This window comes from Rhineura floridana, chromosome 4, assembly GCF_030035675.1.
Source record: "Rhineura floridana isolate rRhiFlo1 chromosome 4, rRhiFlo1.hap2, whole genome shotgun sequence".
Lineage (NCBI taxonomy): Eukaryota > Metazoa > Chordata > Lepidosauria > Squamata > Rhineuridae > Rhineura > Rhineura floridana.
In genome coordinates, this window is record NC_084483.1 from 174,859,984 (window position 1) to 174,877,508 (window position 17,525).

Here is a 17,525-nt window from a genome sequence, read left to right on the forward strand (position 1 = left end):
AGGTGCTTCTCACTGGGCTGCTGGTAGGACCTAGCATGCTACGCACATTTTTTAAAAAACATATTTTGTGGAAGTCAGAAAACTTTTATCTCAATATTTTTTAAAAAATGGTCAGGTGCACAGTTAAACAAATACCTGTGTGCATGCCCACAATGGATAACTTGGGGAGGGGAGGCAGGTACTAATTGAGGGGAGGAGACAACAACATGCAGTGCAAATACGTCCCATCAAGCACTGCTCACTAGTGTGGAGGGGACACATTGAGAGACAGAGTTGAGTTGCAAGTGCTCACGTTTGGAAGAACCATGCACAATAGCACACATAGAAAAATCCAATCTATGCAACCCACATGCATGTTAACACTCTGGTGTATACGCAGCCTGGGTTTACTATCTGCTTGGCCTTAGCAAACACAGATCAGGGGGCTGGAGCAATTGCTCCTTATGAGGAAAGTTTACTGTGTCTGAGGTGTGTTAAGAGGGGAGGTGATAGAGGTTTATAAAGTTGTATGTGCTGTAGAGGAAGTGGATAATTTGGGGTTTTCCCCCCTCTCTCATAATACTAGAAACTTAGTTCATCTAATGAAGCTGAATGGTGAGAGGTCCAGGACAAACAAGAGCAAGCACTTCACAATGCATATTGTGAAGAATTCATATTGTTAGACTATGGAATTTACTGCCACAAGATGCAGTGATGGCTACCAACTTAAATGGTTTTGAAAGGGGATTTAAACGAATTCACAGGATAAGGCTGTCAATGGCTACTAGTTATGAAGGCTCTAAACTCCCTCTGGCATCAGAGGCAACATTTAAGTGCCATTTACTGGTGAACAATAGCAGGAGAGGACTGCTGCCCTCAGGTTCTGCTTGTGTGCTTCCCAGAGGCATCTGGTTTGCCAGTGTGGGAATATGTTGCTGGGCTACATAAGTCTTTAGTCTGATCCAGCAGGGCTGTCGTTATGGTCTTATACCCAAATATTTCACATCTATTATCTTCAGACTCTCCTGGCTTTAGTATTCTTAATTATCACCAAATTATCACTTAACTATCACTTAATTATCACCAAAGGCTTCTGAGGAAGCTTAGCAGTCATGGAATAAGAGGAGAGGTCCTCTTGTGGATAAAGAATTGGTTTAGAAGCAGAAAGCAGAGAGTAGGAATAAGCGGACAGTTCTCCCAATGGAGGGCTGTAGAAAGTGGAGTCCCTCAAGGATCGGTATTGGGACCTGTACTTTTCAACTTGTTCATTAATGACCTAGAATTAGGAGTGAGCAGTGAAGTGGCCAAGTTTGCTGATGACACTAAATTGTTCAGGGTTGTTAAAACAAAAAGGGATTGCGAAGAGCTCCAAAAAGACCTCTTCAAACTGAGTGAATGGGCGGAAAAATGGCAAATGCAATTCAATATAAACAAGTGTAAAATTATGCATATTGGAGCAAAAAATCTGAATTTCACATATACGCTCATGGGGTCTGAACTGGCGGTGACCGACCAGGAGAGAGACCTCGGGGTTGTAGTGGACAGCACGATGAAAATGTCGACCCAGTGTGCAGCAGCTGTGAAAAAGGCAAATTCCATGCTAGCAATAATTAGGAAAGGTATTGAAAATAAAAGAGCCGATATCATAATGCCGTTGTATAAATCTATGGTGCGGCCGCATTTGGAATACTGTGTACAGTTCTGGTCGCCTCATCTCAAAAAGGATATTATAGAGTTGGAAAAGGTTCAGAAGAGGGCAACCAGAATGATCAAGGGGATGGAGCGACTCCCTTATGAGGAAAGGTTGCAGCATTTGGGGCTTTTTAGTTTAGAGAAAAGGTGGGTCAGAGGAGACATGATAGAAGTGTATAAAATTATGCATGGCATTGAGGAAGTGGATAGAGAAAAGTTCTTCTCCCTCTCTCATAATACTAGAACTCGTGGACATTCAAAGAAGCTGAATGTTGGAAGATTCAGGACAGACAAAAGGAAGTACTTCTTTATTCAGCGCATAGTTAAACTATGGAATTTGCTCCCACAAGATGCAGTAATGGCCACCAGCTTGGATGGCTTTAAAAGAAGATTAGACAAATTCATGGAGGACCAGGGCTATCAATGGCTACTAGCCATGATGGCTGTGCTCTGCCACCCTAGTCAGAGGCAGCATGCTTCTGAAAACCAGTTGCCGGAAGCCTCAGGAGGGGAGAGTGTTCTTGCACTCGGGTCCTGCTTGCCGGCTTCCCCCAGGCACCTGGTTGGCCACTGTGAGAACAGGATGCTGGACTAGATGGGCCACTGGCCTGATCCAGCAGGCTCTTCTTATGTTCTTATGTTCTTATTCTGGACCCAAATCTTCTGTGTTTACTGCCCAAGTCACTCACTGGTGCTACAACTTGCCCATTGGAAGCCATTGAGAGTGCCAGTGGCTGAGCCACCAGAGGAGTCACAGTTACCACAGCAGCTAGGCCAGTAGAGGTGGTGGGAGGAGCAATGGTAATGCATTATTGTGGCAGGGTGTCTTCTGGCTGTGCAAAACCTAGATGTGTGGAAAAGCTGGTAGGGTGAGGCCATGGGGACTCTCCTCTAGCCTTGCCAGTAATAGCAAAGGCAGAGCAGAGGTGGAGGAGCTGGGTGATAGGAAGCTCCCTCAGCTCTCTTGCTGAGGCTTGGAGAAAGGGTCTAGAGAGGGACAGGCTTTGGGCAGGGACCAATCCTGGGCCCAATTCCAAATCCTGGCGTGTGCGCCTGATAAGGGCATTTCAGATCTAATGAGCAGAGGACTGAAACAGCCTATTGCTTGAGCTACATAGAGTATTTTCATGGCATTTTGTTCTAGTAATTTATTGTGACTGTTCTTGAATGTATTTCTGCTTTTTAAATATCTGCATAAGCCTGAAAAATGAAATGAATGGAGAAGTGCAGGAAAGGGGCACCAACATGATCAAAGGTTTAGAGCACCTTCCCTACAAGAAATGGCTTTTTAATGTAGAAAAAAGCCTAGAAGTCAGACATGTAGAGGCTAATGAAATTGTGTATGATGTGGAGAAGGCAGATAGAGAGGTTTTTTGTCCTTTCATAATACTAGAACTTGGATCAGTCAGTGAAATTGATTTGTAGTAGACTGAGGACAGATGAGAAAAAGAGTGCTCTTCAGATATCATATAATTTATGGTCACAAGATGTGATGATGGCATTAGCTTAGATGACTTTAAAAGTGGATTAGATAAATTCATGCATAAGTGCTCATTAACCGTGAGGCAATACAAAATTCAGGTTGCTGGGGAGCAATAATAAAGGAGAATTGTTCATGTCCTGCTTGTAGTATCTGGCTGACCAGAGATGCTAGACTAGATGGATTCTTATTTCAATTCACCAGGCTCTTACAAGGGATGAAGCCATTTCACTACCATGAATTGTATCCAACTACTCAGGGTCATACTCAGATTAGACCCACTGAAATCAGTGGCCTTAAGCTAGTCATATCCATTAATTTCAGTGACATAGTTGAATATAGCCCCATGTTTAATGACCAAAGCTTGCAATCCTGTTCATACCCACTGGAAGCAATTTCCACTGAAATCCATGAGACAAATACAAATAGCCCTTATATACCCAGTTGATCACTACGCTTTGCAGGTGAGGTCCTCCCAACAGATACAGGAAGCGGACCTTTAGTGTAGTGGCACCTATGCTTTGGAATTCTCTCCCCTTAAATATTAGACATGTGCCATCTCTATTATCTTTTCAGTGCCTACTCAAGACCTTCCTCTTTCAACAAGCCTTTTAAGTAGAGACCTTATCCCAGTCTATGTCTGTGTTGGAATTGCTTTTTAAGATGCTTTGTAAAGCTTTTTTAAAAAATGTTTTTAAATGTTTTGTTTTAATATATGTTGATGGCTGTTTTTATGATGATTTATAGTGTGTTTAGTGTTTTTGTTTGCCGCCCTGGGATCCTACTGGGAGGTGGGATAAAAAGTAAATCAATCAATAAAGTGTTCAAGCTCAAGAGGGTTGGGCTTGGTCCTAAGCTCATTTGGAAGTGTGTTTGGGACTGGAGTGGTTACACTTTCAAACCAATGTTGTTCAGATGTAACACTAAACCAAGGTTAATGAACCTTAGTCTCTCTCTTTCCCTTTCATACTCCTACTGTGTGCAGAGACCAGGGCTGTGGAGTCAGTATGCCAAACCTTCAACTCCTACTCCGACTCCTCTATTTTTCTACTGTCCGACTCCACCCAAAATGGCTTCCAACTCCACAGCCCTGGAAAGGGCTGTAAATGTCTTTTTAAATTGGAAGCTCTCATAGGAGCATTTTTATCGCTGCCTGAATATGCACTGATCTTGGCATCACAGCATTTGTCTTCATCTGGGTCCTGTGTCATACAATGACACATAAAATGTTTTCCATCTTGAGTTATGATGAAATGCTCAACCACAGCTGACTTCATGGGAAGCTTCTTTGACATTTTGAATTTATATTTTAAAAAAGTTGTCAATCAAAATTTAATTTGAAGTCATAGTCGGTACATTTCTTCTGACTCCAACGACTCCACAGCCCTGGCAGAGACTGAATTCTTCCACTCCTGGTTTAACAGCAAACCTGTTGGTCCAAACCCAGCAAACTAACCCAACTGCTAGCCTTGATGGCTATGTTCTACCTCCATAGTCAGAGGTAGTATGCTTCCAAATACCAGTTGCTGGAAACCACAGGAGGGGAGAGTGCTCTTGTGCTTAGGTCCTGCTTGCAGGCTTCCCATAGGCATCTGGGTGGCCACTGTGAGATGGTGGACTAGATGAGCTATTGGCCTGATCCAGCAGGCTGTTCTTACACAAACCATAAGAATGTAACCCATAGTTTCCCCACAAGCCAGGATTGCATACCACAGTTTGATTGTGGTTTGTGATTGGGAGGTGAACTATGGTTTACTAATAAACCAGGAACAGAACTATTGATTGTCGAGGAGTGAAGAGAACCTGTGAGCATAAGGCTCAGGCTGGTTATGGCAAACTGTGGTTCAGCATTATGTTTAAATAGTCTCTGTATAATTTTCATTCAGCCTTCTGCTGTTAATTCTTCATTAGGTCTCTCTTGCTACTGTGATATTTGTTGCCAGTCAGAAGACTTTATCTTCTGAAGTTAAAACTGTTATCAAACAGCAGCTTGAAAATGTATCCAATGGATGGACAGCTTATAGGATAGCCAGACAAGCTTCTAGAATGGTATGTATGATTATAATACTGTAGTTTTCCCATTAGGCAAGCCTATTCATTTTAAAGTAACCCTTCAAGGAAAATTATATATATGGTGTGTATATAAATCCTATATGGGAGGTAATTGCCTCACCTACGTGATATGAAGTGGCTGCATTTTTTTGCTGAACTAAGGAAAAAGAATTATAAGTAAAGATAAAATATGTGAATTACTATAATTCTGGCCTCCAAATACCGGTGGATCAATTTTTCTCAGCTGCTTTTTTCAAAGATTTCAAATGATGTCATTGGAGGCATAGTAGGGTCTGAATACTTTTCTTTATAATCTCATTTTGGAAACTGCTAATTGGAGTATATATCCTCAGCAGGCGCAGTCAGTGGAGGGTGTGGGAAAGATTATGGAAGTTTCAGTGGGGAGAGCAAGATTTCCAGAACGTTCAAAGGTCCACTCCTGGGGTATATTAAACCGTTAAATTATAAGGCTCCTTTAAAAAATGGTTTAACAATTTCAGATGATGTGTCTGTCATTGTTTTTTCATTAGTTTCAGCACAGAGATGTGTGTGTATTCTTTCTGTAAATGTGTCCCTCTTGTTGCCTTCCATAGGGTAACCATGGCATGGCCAGAGAGCTGTATCAAACCTTGCTGACTCAGGTGGCTTCAGAACACTTCTACTTCTGGCTAAACAGTTTGAAGGAGTTCTCCCATGCAGAGCAGTGCCTAACAGGGCTGCAAGATGATGATTATAGTTCAGCACTTTCTTGCATTGCTGAGTCACTAAAATCTTATCACAAAGGAATAGCCTCTTTAACGGTCAGTGTAAATTATTTTCCCCCTTACTCATTGCAGATACAAAGGTTAAAGCAGTTGTCCTTCACATGTTCTGTTTTTTAACTAGACTTCTTCAAAGGCCTCGGAGAAACAAAAAGCATTTTCACATCTACTCCCTCAAACAGCAGTAGTTTACTCCAGCAGTGAAGTTCTTCACTTTTTCCCTGGCCACATGGCAGTCTAGGTGGTTTGGTCACTTCCTAATTGGCAGTGTGAGCAATGCAGGAGTGAAGACCTTTATGCCAACTATAATTTCATTAGTAATTTAGGTAATTTACTTCAGTAATAACTAAGTTAATCACTGCTGCCTGAGAGAGAATAGGTATGAACCCATCACTTTCATGCCTGCATTAACTTTTCCCATCAAATGAGCATAAAGGAGGCAGAGTTTGAACAATAGCAATCTTGGCTGCAATAGGAGCAATCTCAGATTCCTTGTGTAATTGGCCAAGTGCCACCAAAGTTCTTTTCCGTGATATAAGGATCTGTCCTCCTCCTTTTGTTTACCTTTATTTAAGCCAATGCTGCATTTGCCAGAATGGTACTATATTCTGCATTCTTGAAATTTTTATTTATTTATTAGATTTATATGCCTCCCTTTCTCCTAGTAGGAGCCCAAATTTTTAACTAGGGAGAGTGACTTATCCCATTGCATTGGAAATACATTATGAGGTAGATACGTTGCAACTAATTTTGATCTGGTTACATAAATAACATCATTGACATTAATGTCTTGGGGGCGCAGCTTCATCTTATGGACCTATTGCACCAATCAAATCATAACCTTTTTTCTGACATTATTAATTGCAAATTTGAGAAACGCTGAATCTACCACTTAATCTTGAAAAGGGTGTAGGAATCCTAAGATGGGGGAGAGTAATGAATATAAGTAGTTTTTAAGTGCCTTCTCAGAGGAAGGCAGTGGTAAACCACCTCTGAATACCCCTTATCACGAAAACCCTATGAACAGAGTATCCAAAACGCAACACGAGATAGTGCTGGAAGATGAGACCCCCAGGTCAGAAGGCACTCACCGAGCTACTGGGGAAGAACAAAGGACAAGTACGAGTAGCGCTGTGACTAATGACGCAGCTGGGTCAGAGCCGAAAGGAAGCCCAGAGGCTGATGTGCACAGATGCGAAAGGAGTGTCTGGAGTTGTATGATACACACAATAGGAACATGGAATGTGAGAAGCATGAACCAGGGAAAGTTAGAAATTGTCAAGCAAGAAATGGAACGTATCAACATTACTATACTTGGTGTGAGTGAATTAAAATGGACGGGAATGGGACATTTTTAATCGGTCAACTACAAAATATTTCATACAGGAAATGAGAAATTAAGAAGAAATGGGGTTGCTTTAATAGTGAGAAGTGATGTAGCAAAAGCAATTAGGAGCTATAACGCAAAGTTTGAGCGAGTTATATCAATGAGATTTAACGGGAAACCTATTAACATAACCATCATCCAAGTCTGTGCTCCAAATGCAGAAGAAGAGGAATTGGAGAGATTTTACTCAGAAGTACAGGAAGAAATTGATCACACACCCAAACAAGATGTGCTGATAATCATAGGGGACTGGAATGCAAAAGTAGGAACCGAGAAGAACTATAAATTGTAGGGAAATGGGGCTTAGGAGATAGAAATGAAGCAGGAGAATTCTGTGAATTCTGTGAAGCCAATCATTTGTTTCCTGCAAACACATTTTTTGAGCAACCGAAAAGACGACTGTACACATGGACATCACCAAATGGTCAATATAGGAATCAAATTGATTATAGAATTGGTAGCAGAAAATGGAGAATTTCCATACTTTCTGTGAAAACGAAACCAGGAGCAGACTGCAGTACAGATCATGAACTGATCATATCAAAAATCAGAGTAAAGCTAAAGAAGAACAAAGCAATCATAATGCCAAAATACAGTTTAAATAACATCCCAGAAGAATATAAAGATCAAATAAGGAACAGATTTGAGGCTTTAAACTTAGTTGACAGAGAACCAGAAGAACTATGGAGTGAAGTCAGAGACGTTATCGGGGAAGAATGCAAAAAGAAAATACCTCTAGTTAAAAAGAGAGAAAGACCCCAATGGATGACTGAAGAAACTCCTAAAATGGTTAAAGAGAGAAGGAAAGCAAAAGGAGACAGAAACATGGTTAGAACCCTAAATGCAATAATACAGCGACTAGTACATAGGGACAAAGAACTATTACAATAGTTATTGTATAGAAATAGAAGAGGACAACAAAAAGGGTAGAACAAGAGTCCTATTCCAAAAAATTAGAAAAATTAAAGGGAAATTTACACCAAGAGTAGGAAATAATAGGGGAACACACTGACTGACCGAGATGAAATAAAAGGAGGATGGAAGCAATACACTGAAGAACTCTATAAAAGAGATACAAGGATGACAGATTCATTCATGGAGGAACCGTTTGATGAAGAACCAGAAATTTTTGAATGTGAGGTGAAAGCTGATCTAAAATACTTGGAAGAAACAAATCACCAGGAACAGATGGCATACCAATAGAGTTGCTACAAGCTACTGAGACTAAATCTGTCCAAATTTTGACAAAAATTTGTCAAGAAATATGGAAATCTAAATAATGGTCCACAGACTGGAAGCATTCAATATACATCCCAATTCCAAGTAAGTAATGCTCAAGATTGTACAACAAAGGCTTTTACCATATATGGAGTGAGAAATGCCAGATGTCCAACCTAGATTTAGAAAGGGAAGAGGCACCAGAGATCATATCACAAACATATGTTGGATAATGGAACGGACCAAGGAATTTGAGAAGGAAATCACCCTGTGCTTTATAGACTACAGCAAAGTCTTTGACTGTGCAGATCATAAAAAACTATGGAATGCTTTAAAAGAAATAGGGGTGCCACAGCATCTGATTGTCTTGATGCGCAACCTATACTTTGAACAAGAGGCTACTGTAAGGATAGAATATGGAAAAACTGATTGGTTCCCAATTGGAAAGGGTGTGAGACAGGGGTGTGTTTTATCACCCTACTTGTTTAATATATATGCAAAACATATTATATGGAAAGTGGGATTGGACCAAGACAAAGGAGGTGTGAAAATTGGAGGGAGAAACATCAATAATTTAAGATATGCAGACGATACCATACTACTAGCAGAAACCAGTAATGATTTGAAACGAATGCTGCTGAAAGTTAAAGAGGAAAGCACAAAAGCAGGACTACAGCTGAATGTCAATAACGCTAAACTAATGACAACAGAAGATTTATGTAACTTTAAAGTTGACAATGAGCACATTGAACTTGTCAAGGATTATCAATACCTCGGCACAGTCATTAACCAAAATGGAGACAATAGTCAAGAAATCAGAAGGAGGCTAGGACTGGGGAGGGCAGCTATGGGAGAACTAGAAGATGTCCTCAAATGCAAAGATGTATCACTGAACACTAAAGTCAGGATCATTCAGACCATGGTATTCCCAATCTCTATGTATGGATGTGAAAGTTGGACAGTGAAAAAAGAAGATAAGTGAAAAATCAAGTCATTTGAAATGTGTTGGAGGAGAGCTTTGCGGATACCATGGACTGCAAAAAATACAAATAATTGGGTGTTAGAACAAATGAAACCAGAACTATCATTAGAAGCTAAAATGATGAACCTGAGGTTATCATACTTTGGACACATAATGAGAAGACCTGATTCACTAGAAAAGACAATGGTGGGAAAAAGAGAAAGGAGTAGAAAAAGAGGAAGGCCAAACAAAAGATGGATTGATTCCATAAAGGAAGCCACAGACCTGAACTTACAAGATCTGAACAGGGTGGTTCATGACAGATGCTCTTGGAGATCACTGATTCATAGGGTCACTATAAGTCGTAATCGACTTGAAGACACATAACAATAAGTCGTGATCGCCTTGAAGGCACATAACAACAAGCTTCTTTATTCCCAAGGTTTTATTCAAGATGTGAGAGCCATAATTTGGTGTGGTATAGTAGTTGAACTGGGACCTAGAAGACAGTTCAAATTCCTTTTCATCCCAAAGGTTCAAAGGTGACCTTGGCCTGGTCCCTCACCAATCTGCCTCACAGGTTTATAGTGAGGATAAAATGAGATGGCCCTATATACTTTGTCCTGAACTTCTGTCGACATGGCTTATTGAAATATATATCGTGCAGATGCCAGCAATCCCTTATTTCCTCTCAGGGAAGAGGGAGAGCCTGCCGAAAAATGCCTTGAGGGGATGCACAGTGCAGTGAGACACAGCTTGCCCTACTTGATCTCAAAAACTGCAGGCTGTTAAAAATGTTTTCTTCAAAGCTAATCTCTTGATATGGTGGGAAGAAGACAGGCATAAGGCTTATTTAACTTGCCAAGTCTGTTAAAATTGCCGCAGTCTTGCATTGCACAATGTGTGTGTGAATGTTTCTGACTCTGAAACAAGGCAATTTGTCAGCTCAGGCAAGCAGAAATAAAATAATGCTCAGTTTATATAGAGCAGAAAATGTATTTAATTGCTTGCCATGACAAAAATAGTGCCCATTTGAATAGAAAAACCACAGTATGAGAAAATAGATGCGTTTGGTTTCCTGTGCAACGCATGTGCCCTAGATTGAGTTTTTTATTAAACTAGTTATATTTTCTTATGAAGCTTTGAAAAAGGCAGCAAAGTAATTTGCTCATCTCATTGGGCAAATACTGATTTGGTTATTTCCTGTGTCTTTTGCTCTGCCCTTTGAATGTATATGGAAATTATAGAGCTTTGTTTATTAGCATACCTCTGACAAATGTGTTCATTGACAAAATGCTGCTGCTGCACAGGGCATACAAGCTGTGTATCCACATGCCCTTTACAGATGTCCCCCTTGCGTGTGCTTTTTCTCCTTACCTTTCTCCTATGTCTGCTTTTTTCTTGACGAGTGCACAGGAGAACACTGGAAACACTGGATTAAGAGCAGAGACTGAGGGGGGTAGACCTATTTTGGGATAATATAGTTTATTTATTTATTTAAAATATTTCTATCCTGGCCTTCTACCCTATAATAGGGCACTCAAGGTAGCTTACAAAAATAAAATCAAGCACGTACATAATAAAATTGTAAACAATAAAATCACAAAAACATTAAAATACATAAAATGCAATTAAAATGCAATTAAAATACAAAAATACTATACACACACGCACACACACACATACATATATATAGGGAGTGGTACTAAAGGGGATTAAAGGGTAAAATTCAACGTATAAGGCATCTACATTAACATCTCTTGCCATCCTTCACAAAGGAGAGACAAACACAGAAAACTCATCCTTGGCTTGAAATCTGCTGCTGCCTGGCTGCTGATTTCTTAAACCTACACCACTGGAAAACACAGCTGCTCTTCTTCCCTTTTTCTTCAGCTGTGGCCACACATTGCCCTAATGTGCTAGTGATGAGAAATCTTCGAAGATGCCTAGTGCAGAGAGCAAGATGGTCTATAATAGGGACTCTCCTTTCCTCAGGAGTGGGTTATAGGTAGAGGGAGACATAGGGTTGATGGAGGGATGGAGTCAATTCAAGCGGGTTTACAGACAGGTCATCTCTGTGCCCCCCTCTCTTTCAGGTATCAAGTTGCTCATCCTCCGGACCCTCTAATTTAATTGTGGATGAGCAAACTGACCTGGTGTGCATCTCCATAACCTGGGTGGACAAACCAGGTGGAGTGGGTTTGACCCAGCTTTGCGTACCCAATATAGCCCAAACTATAGGGGTGGGGGGGTCATTGTAGTCCACAGGCCTTCCATCTCCCTCACCAGGAGACCTCTCCAGCTTAGGGCTAGCTTAGAAGGCCTGCATTTGGCAACGGACCAAAGACAGGTCAGAGATTCTACTGGTGTATTACCCATGCTGCTGCCCAGCGGAATCCCTGATTGAGCTGGTGGAGGTGGTGTTGGAAGAACCCAGGATGGTTGTCCTTGGTAACTTCAACATCCACACCAGGGTCCCCTTGTCCATCCTAGCTTGGGATTTCATGGTCTCCATAGCAACCTTGGGGCTAATTCAAGGTGTCACTGGCCCAACACAGAGCTGGGCATGCCTTCAATATAGTCTTTGTACCCAGTAGTGTGGTCAGTGGTCTGAGGATTGGGTGGAGCAGGAAATCAACCCTGTTGTCATTTTGTCATTGCCAGACCACTTGTTGGTGAGAAAAAATAAAAATAAGAATTTATATCCTGTCCTTCCTCTGGAAGGACCCCAGGATTCCCGGCAGGGATGGGGGGCCTATTCAGATGTCTGCTGTCAAGGTCCTTGCCTAACTTGGGAATGGCAAGATGCAGTGAGCACTGACACGATCTCTCTTGAGCACCCTCTCTGGCACAATTGCACCCTTGTATTCCAGGGAGTTTAGGGCAGTTAAACAGGCCAGCAGTGGTTAGAACTCAATTGGCACAACTGCTGTGAAGTTGAGTGAACACAAATTGGAGCACATAATTGTGCCTACTATGGGGCAGCAGAGGCACTGAAAGTCTATTTTGATGCTTCCATGAAGTTTCCTCAAGTAGCTATCCAGCAGAACCCTTCCGATCTGTGATCTGGTGACACCTGTTCCTGTAGAACCAGACTTGGGACTCTCTGGGGATCAGCTGTGACCCATTTGCTAGGCAGTTTTCAAGCAGAAGTCTTGCCCAATACTACCATCTGAGACAGCTGGACATGCAAGGGATTAAACCTGAAACCTTGAACATGCATTCTACCAATGTTACATCATTTAGATAGTGGCTGCAAGATTGCGCGCTTAATTTTGCTAGGTAGGCAAGGTTTGATCTATAAGGGAAAGGGAACTGGATCTGCCCATTCCCCCGCCCTGCTATTTAAGCACTGTTCCCCCCCGCCACTGCCTCCAGCGTGGTCATGAAGAGGAGATTGGAAGCATTTGTTTCCTGGTTTAAACTAAATTTGGTCGGTTATGTCCAACCCAGGGCAACCTGTGGTTAAATTATGATTTATTCATACAAGATGAGGTTAGAAACTATAGCTTCAATAAACCAGAGGTGGTTGCGGATGCAAGATCCCAACATTCTGGAAGTCGGAAAAGGGAAGTTTAAACCAGGTGGGCAAAAGGTAAATCTGGATCTACTGGGAGATTTTTAAAACATCAAAGATTTGTAACTTTTTTTAATAATAGCAACAACAAATGATTCCCCACACCCTCTCCTAAATTATACTACTTGAAATGAAGAAAGTTTGGAGTAACGAGGTCTTTTTGTGTTGAAATTGTAGTACTCAAAAAAATTCTAGGGCTAAGAATTCTTCAATTTTAAGTATGTATCTTTTGCATCTGTATTAGTGAATCTTGGGGTTCTAATAAAAAACAAAGTAGATCTTGTAGGCTTGAACTCTGCCTACTCCTAATCTAAATTATGTGTGTTTTGGAATCTAAATGGTATAAAAGGTGAACCCTCCTGCCCCCAAGCACCAATAGAATATATGCTTCAGAATATATGCATGAAGTACCATCCATAAATTTCAGCTGTGCAAGTATTAAGTAATCCCACATCATCTAGGTAAAATATCCTACATTATCTAAATAAAGTATTATTCTAGGAAGATGATTTCTGTAATTGAAAGGGTATTATTTAAAGACATGTTTGCTTTTGACTCAGATCAACAACCTCAAAGTTCTGCTTCTGTGTTTTGTTTGTTTTTCAGGCCGCCAGCACGCCCCTTAACCCTTTGAGCTTTCAGTGTGGGTTTGTCAAACTCCGGATTGACCTTCTTCAGGCTTTCTCTCAGCTCATCTGCACCTGTAATAGCCTGAAGACTAGTCCCCCACCTGCCATTGCCACAACCATTGCCATGGCCTCTGGTAGTGACCTTCAACGGTGTGGGCGCATTTCCAACCAGGCATGTGCTCTAGTCTGCCTCTGTTGTGATTGTGCAATTATATTTTTTCCTTGGATTGGTGTACTGAGAAGAGAATAGTGAATTCTGTGACAAAAAAAGTGACCAGTAGCTACCCTACAGCTAATCATTAGAGAACAAGGCTCCTTTTTCAATGAGCTGAAGCAACTGTGTTCTCCTATATGCATGTTGGGATGGTACAGACCTTCTGCAGAAAGAATATTGCTTACTTCAATTGGTTAGTGCTGGAGTATAGAACCTGTGCCTACCTTCCAGATGTTGCTGGACTTAACTCGCATTATCCCTGAAAATGGGCCGTACTGGCTGGGAATGATGGGAGCTGAAGTACAACAGGTTCCCCACCCCTGGTTTAGTACAGTCAGATCTGTTGAATGATTCCCAGTGTGAAGGTTCCACTGTATGTGGAGTCTAGAATGGTCTTCATAAGAAACATGGCTTTTTCAGTTGCAGGTCCAAAGCTTTGAAATGTGCTCCCAGGGGAAGTATTCACTCCCCACTCCTTATTTCCCTTCTGGGGGCATGTTAACAGTTCCCTTTCTCTGCATTCATTTCGCAGTTGATTTGTTAAAATGTTCCTGTCCTACTGGACCCTTATTCGCACTAGAGTTAATGTCTTGCCATGAATGCACCAAACGTGTCCACTTTGCTCCTCCTTGATAGTGCATGGAGGAAACCAAATGCAATCTCTGGCTTAGGGGTACGTCAGAACCAGAGATGGTGGTTTGTTTAATTTCACCAAACACTGGTAAATTGAGAACAAACTTTACAATGCACATAATGCAAAATACACACTGACCCAGTTCATACATCTTGTTAAAGCATAGTGAATGAGAAGTCAGGGAGCACAGATACCATTAGTTTCCAACAGAACCATCAACAGCCAGAGAGACATGCTGGGGCAGCTCCTCCCCCATCTTCTCTGGGGCTGCTTGATCTGTGTCCTGAGGGAAGGGAGAAGGGAGAGCTCCCAGGCAGAACCATCATTGGCTCCTGGCAGAACCATCAACGGCTTGTTGGGGGCAGCCCCTTCTCAACGTTCCCTGGAGCACTGTGTGGCCTGAGGGAAGGAAGAAGCAAGGGAGCTCAGGACTAAGAGCTTGGACCATCAGCTCCCAGTTGGCCTGAGAGGACTCTTGTCACTCTTCATTTTATATAATTTACTTGTTTTAGTATTTTAAAACTGTAAAGCGCCTTGGGTGCCTTGGCAAAAAGACAGTATTCAAATCCAATAAATAAATAAAAGATAATGGGTTACCGTACAGCCCTATTTGGGTTGTTTTGTCCCATTCCCCTAACACCCACACTCACCCAATAAAGGAGGGGGAAATGCACCAGCTCTAAAAGTTTACTATCCTTCCATTTTCTTCCCTGACCTTCCACTCTGACTGGTGGAAGACTGGCAGGGTTCTGGATTGTCTTTCCCCCACCCCCATTGAATTGTTTTGCCCAGTAAATAAATTACCTGCATTTTGCCACAGAAGGAGCCTCTGAAATCACATAAAATTTGCTTTTGTTTTATGAATTTTAAAGCAAATTAATAATACAAAAAATCCAGCAGCAAAGACTTCAACCTTCAGATTCCAAACGACTGGCAGAGTGCAGTAATTTTAATTTGCCTTCTACAAGCAAGACTCAATTTAGCCTGGCAGTTCTTATAGAAGAGAATATTTCACAAGAGAAAAGGCTCTGCTCCTAATAGATACTAACCTAAATTTGCATGGGCAGATTGTGGGGTATAAGGCAGGAATCTGATTAAGAGGCAAGATCAGAGAGAAAGTTGAAGAGCACATAGGTAGGGAAGAGAGAATCACTGCACAAGAGGTGAGGTAAAAGCAACTTTCAACTAGGCAAAGAAAGAACAGACATGTTTGAGGCACAAGCTGTAACTGGATTCTGCCAGCCTGCCAGTAACCTGCTGCTGCTTCCGTTTGTAGGGGCTGGTAGGAGACGGGAGCCAAAGAAAGCAGGGAAACTCAAGTGGCTTCAGGTGAGCCTGCATTCCAAGGCAGGGTGGAGATAAGGTACAGAGTCTTGCCAGTTGACCTGATGATACGAGGCTCAGTGCAGGAGTGCTGTGATTGAATTTGTTTGACCTTTTTACTTTTGTGGCCTAAAAGAAACAAATAAGAAAAGTGAGTGTAGGCACATTTTTAGCATAGGCATGCTATTAGGTTTTTTGGTTCAGTTCAGCCTTATGTCATCAATCATGAGTAGTGTTTTGTTTTATCCCCGCTCCTTTGCTGCTGTAGATGAAGCTGTCTATGGAAGAATTCAGGAACCTTGCGGCAAGATATGGAGATCTCTATCAATCATCATTTGATGCAGACTCTGCAACTCTGAGGAATGTGGAGCTGTATCCTACTTTTAAAAGCACAGGGCCTGGTTATTTTTCTCTAAGGGTATGCCTTGTAAAGACAACCTAAGGATTTATTATTGGCACTTAGGAGGTGGGGCAAACATAACTTTCTTACAATTTCAACATACCCATTATTTCTAAAGGCAATTTCAAACATTATTGCAGTTTGTTAGCCAGAATTCATCATAATGCCTTTCATACAAGTTAGATCAGTGTTCCATCTGGCTCAGTATAGACTTTTCAGTACTGTCCTTACATCAGCAATGGTTTTCTAAGGTCTGGAGCAGAAATTTTGCCCAGTCATGCTATCTGAGATATCTGGATATGCAAGGCATTGATTCTGAAACCTTAAATGTGCATTGTGCAGTCAACCAGGACTTGGTTTAATTTTACATCTTTTAGATAGTGTCTGTAGGGTTCTCTATTTAATTTTGCTTGGGGAGAAGTTGGATCTGTAAGGGCAAGGGAGCAGGATCTCTTCATTCCCCTGCTCTACTGTTTAAGGATTCTCCTCCCCTCTCCTCTTTCTCCTTGCTCATGAGGAGTTTGGGAGCATTTGTTATGTGGCTTAACAGTCTGTTATGTCCAACACAGGGCAACCAGTGGTTAATGTAAATAATGGGTTTTTTAAATAAGCCAAGTTTAGAAGCTACAGTTTGATTTTCGGCTTGCTTCAATAAACCATGGATGGGGAACCTGTGGCCCTCCAAATGTTGTGGGACTAGACTTTCCATCAGCCCCTGCTGGCGTGGCTAGTGGTCTGGGGTGATGGAAGCTGTAAGCCCAATCACATTTGGAGGGTCACAGGTTCCCTACCCCTGCAATAAACCATAGTTTAAATTAATCACAGTTTGTCCCAGTTCAGATGTAATGACCAAACTCTGATTTAAACCAAAAAGCAAATTTTATTTATTTAAAATAATTTTAAGCTGCTTTTCTGGGCAAATTCCTATCCAAAGAGGCTTACAAGCAAAACAAGATAAAAACAGCACAAAAGATAAAACCATGCAAAACTTAAAACTATAAGACACTACAAATCAACATGATGTAAAAAAAATATAGAACTATGAGAGAACATAATTGAGTAGGACTATCACCCAGCTACCAAACATCATGCCTAGAAAGCCCGTTGAAAAATGAGTCTTCAGGGCAGAAAAGACTGCAGTGTAAGGATTTAACACAGGTTCACTGGGAAGGCGTTCCATAGCTGCAGGACCACCATATAGAAGGACCCCTCCCTCTT

General features: G+C 41.5%; 1 protein-coding gene across 3 annotated transcripts in view; it reads left to right on the forward strand.

The window, feature by feature from the left end:
* INTS7 (integrator complex subunit 7) overlaps positions 1-17,525 on the forward strand; it is a 64,124-nt gene that overhangs the window by 30,898 nt on the left and 15,701 nt on the right. For all 3 annotated transcript variants that reach the window (XR_009762416.1, XM_061625268.1, XM_061625267.1), the window contains exons 12-15: positions 5,063-5,200; positions 5,797-6,003; positions 13,714-13,908; positions 16,176-16,279. Coding sequence is in view for 2 of the 3 variants with exons in the window: in XM_061625268.1 (XP_061481252.1) it covers positions 5,063-5,200; positions 5,797-6,003; positions 13,714-13,908; positions 16,176-16,279 (644 nt within the window). In the remaining variant the exon portion in view is untranslated. The remainder of the gene's footprint in view (positions 1-5,062; positions 5,201-5,796; positions 6,004-13,713; positions 13,909-16,175; positions 16,280-17,525) is intronic.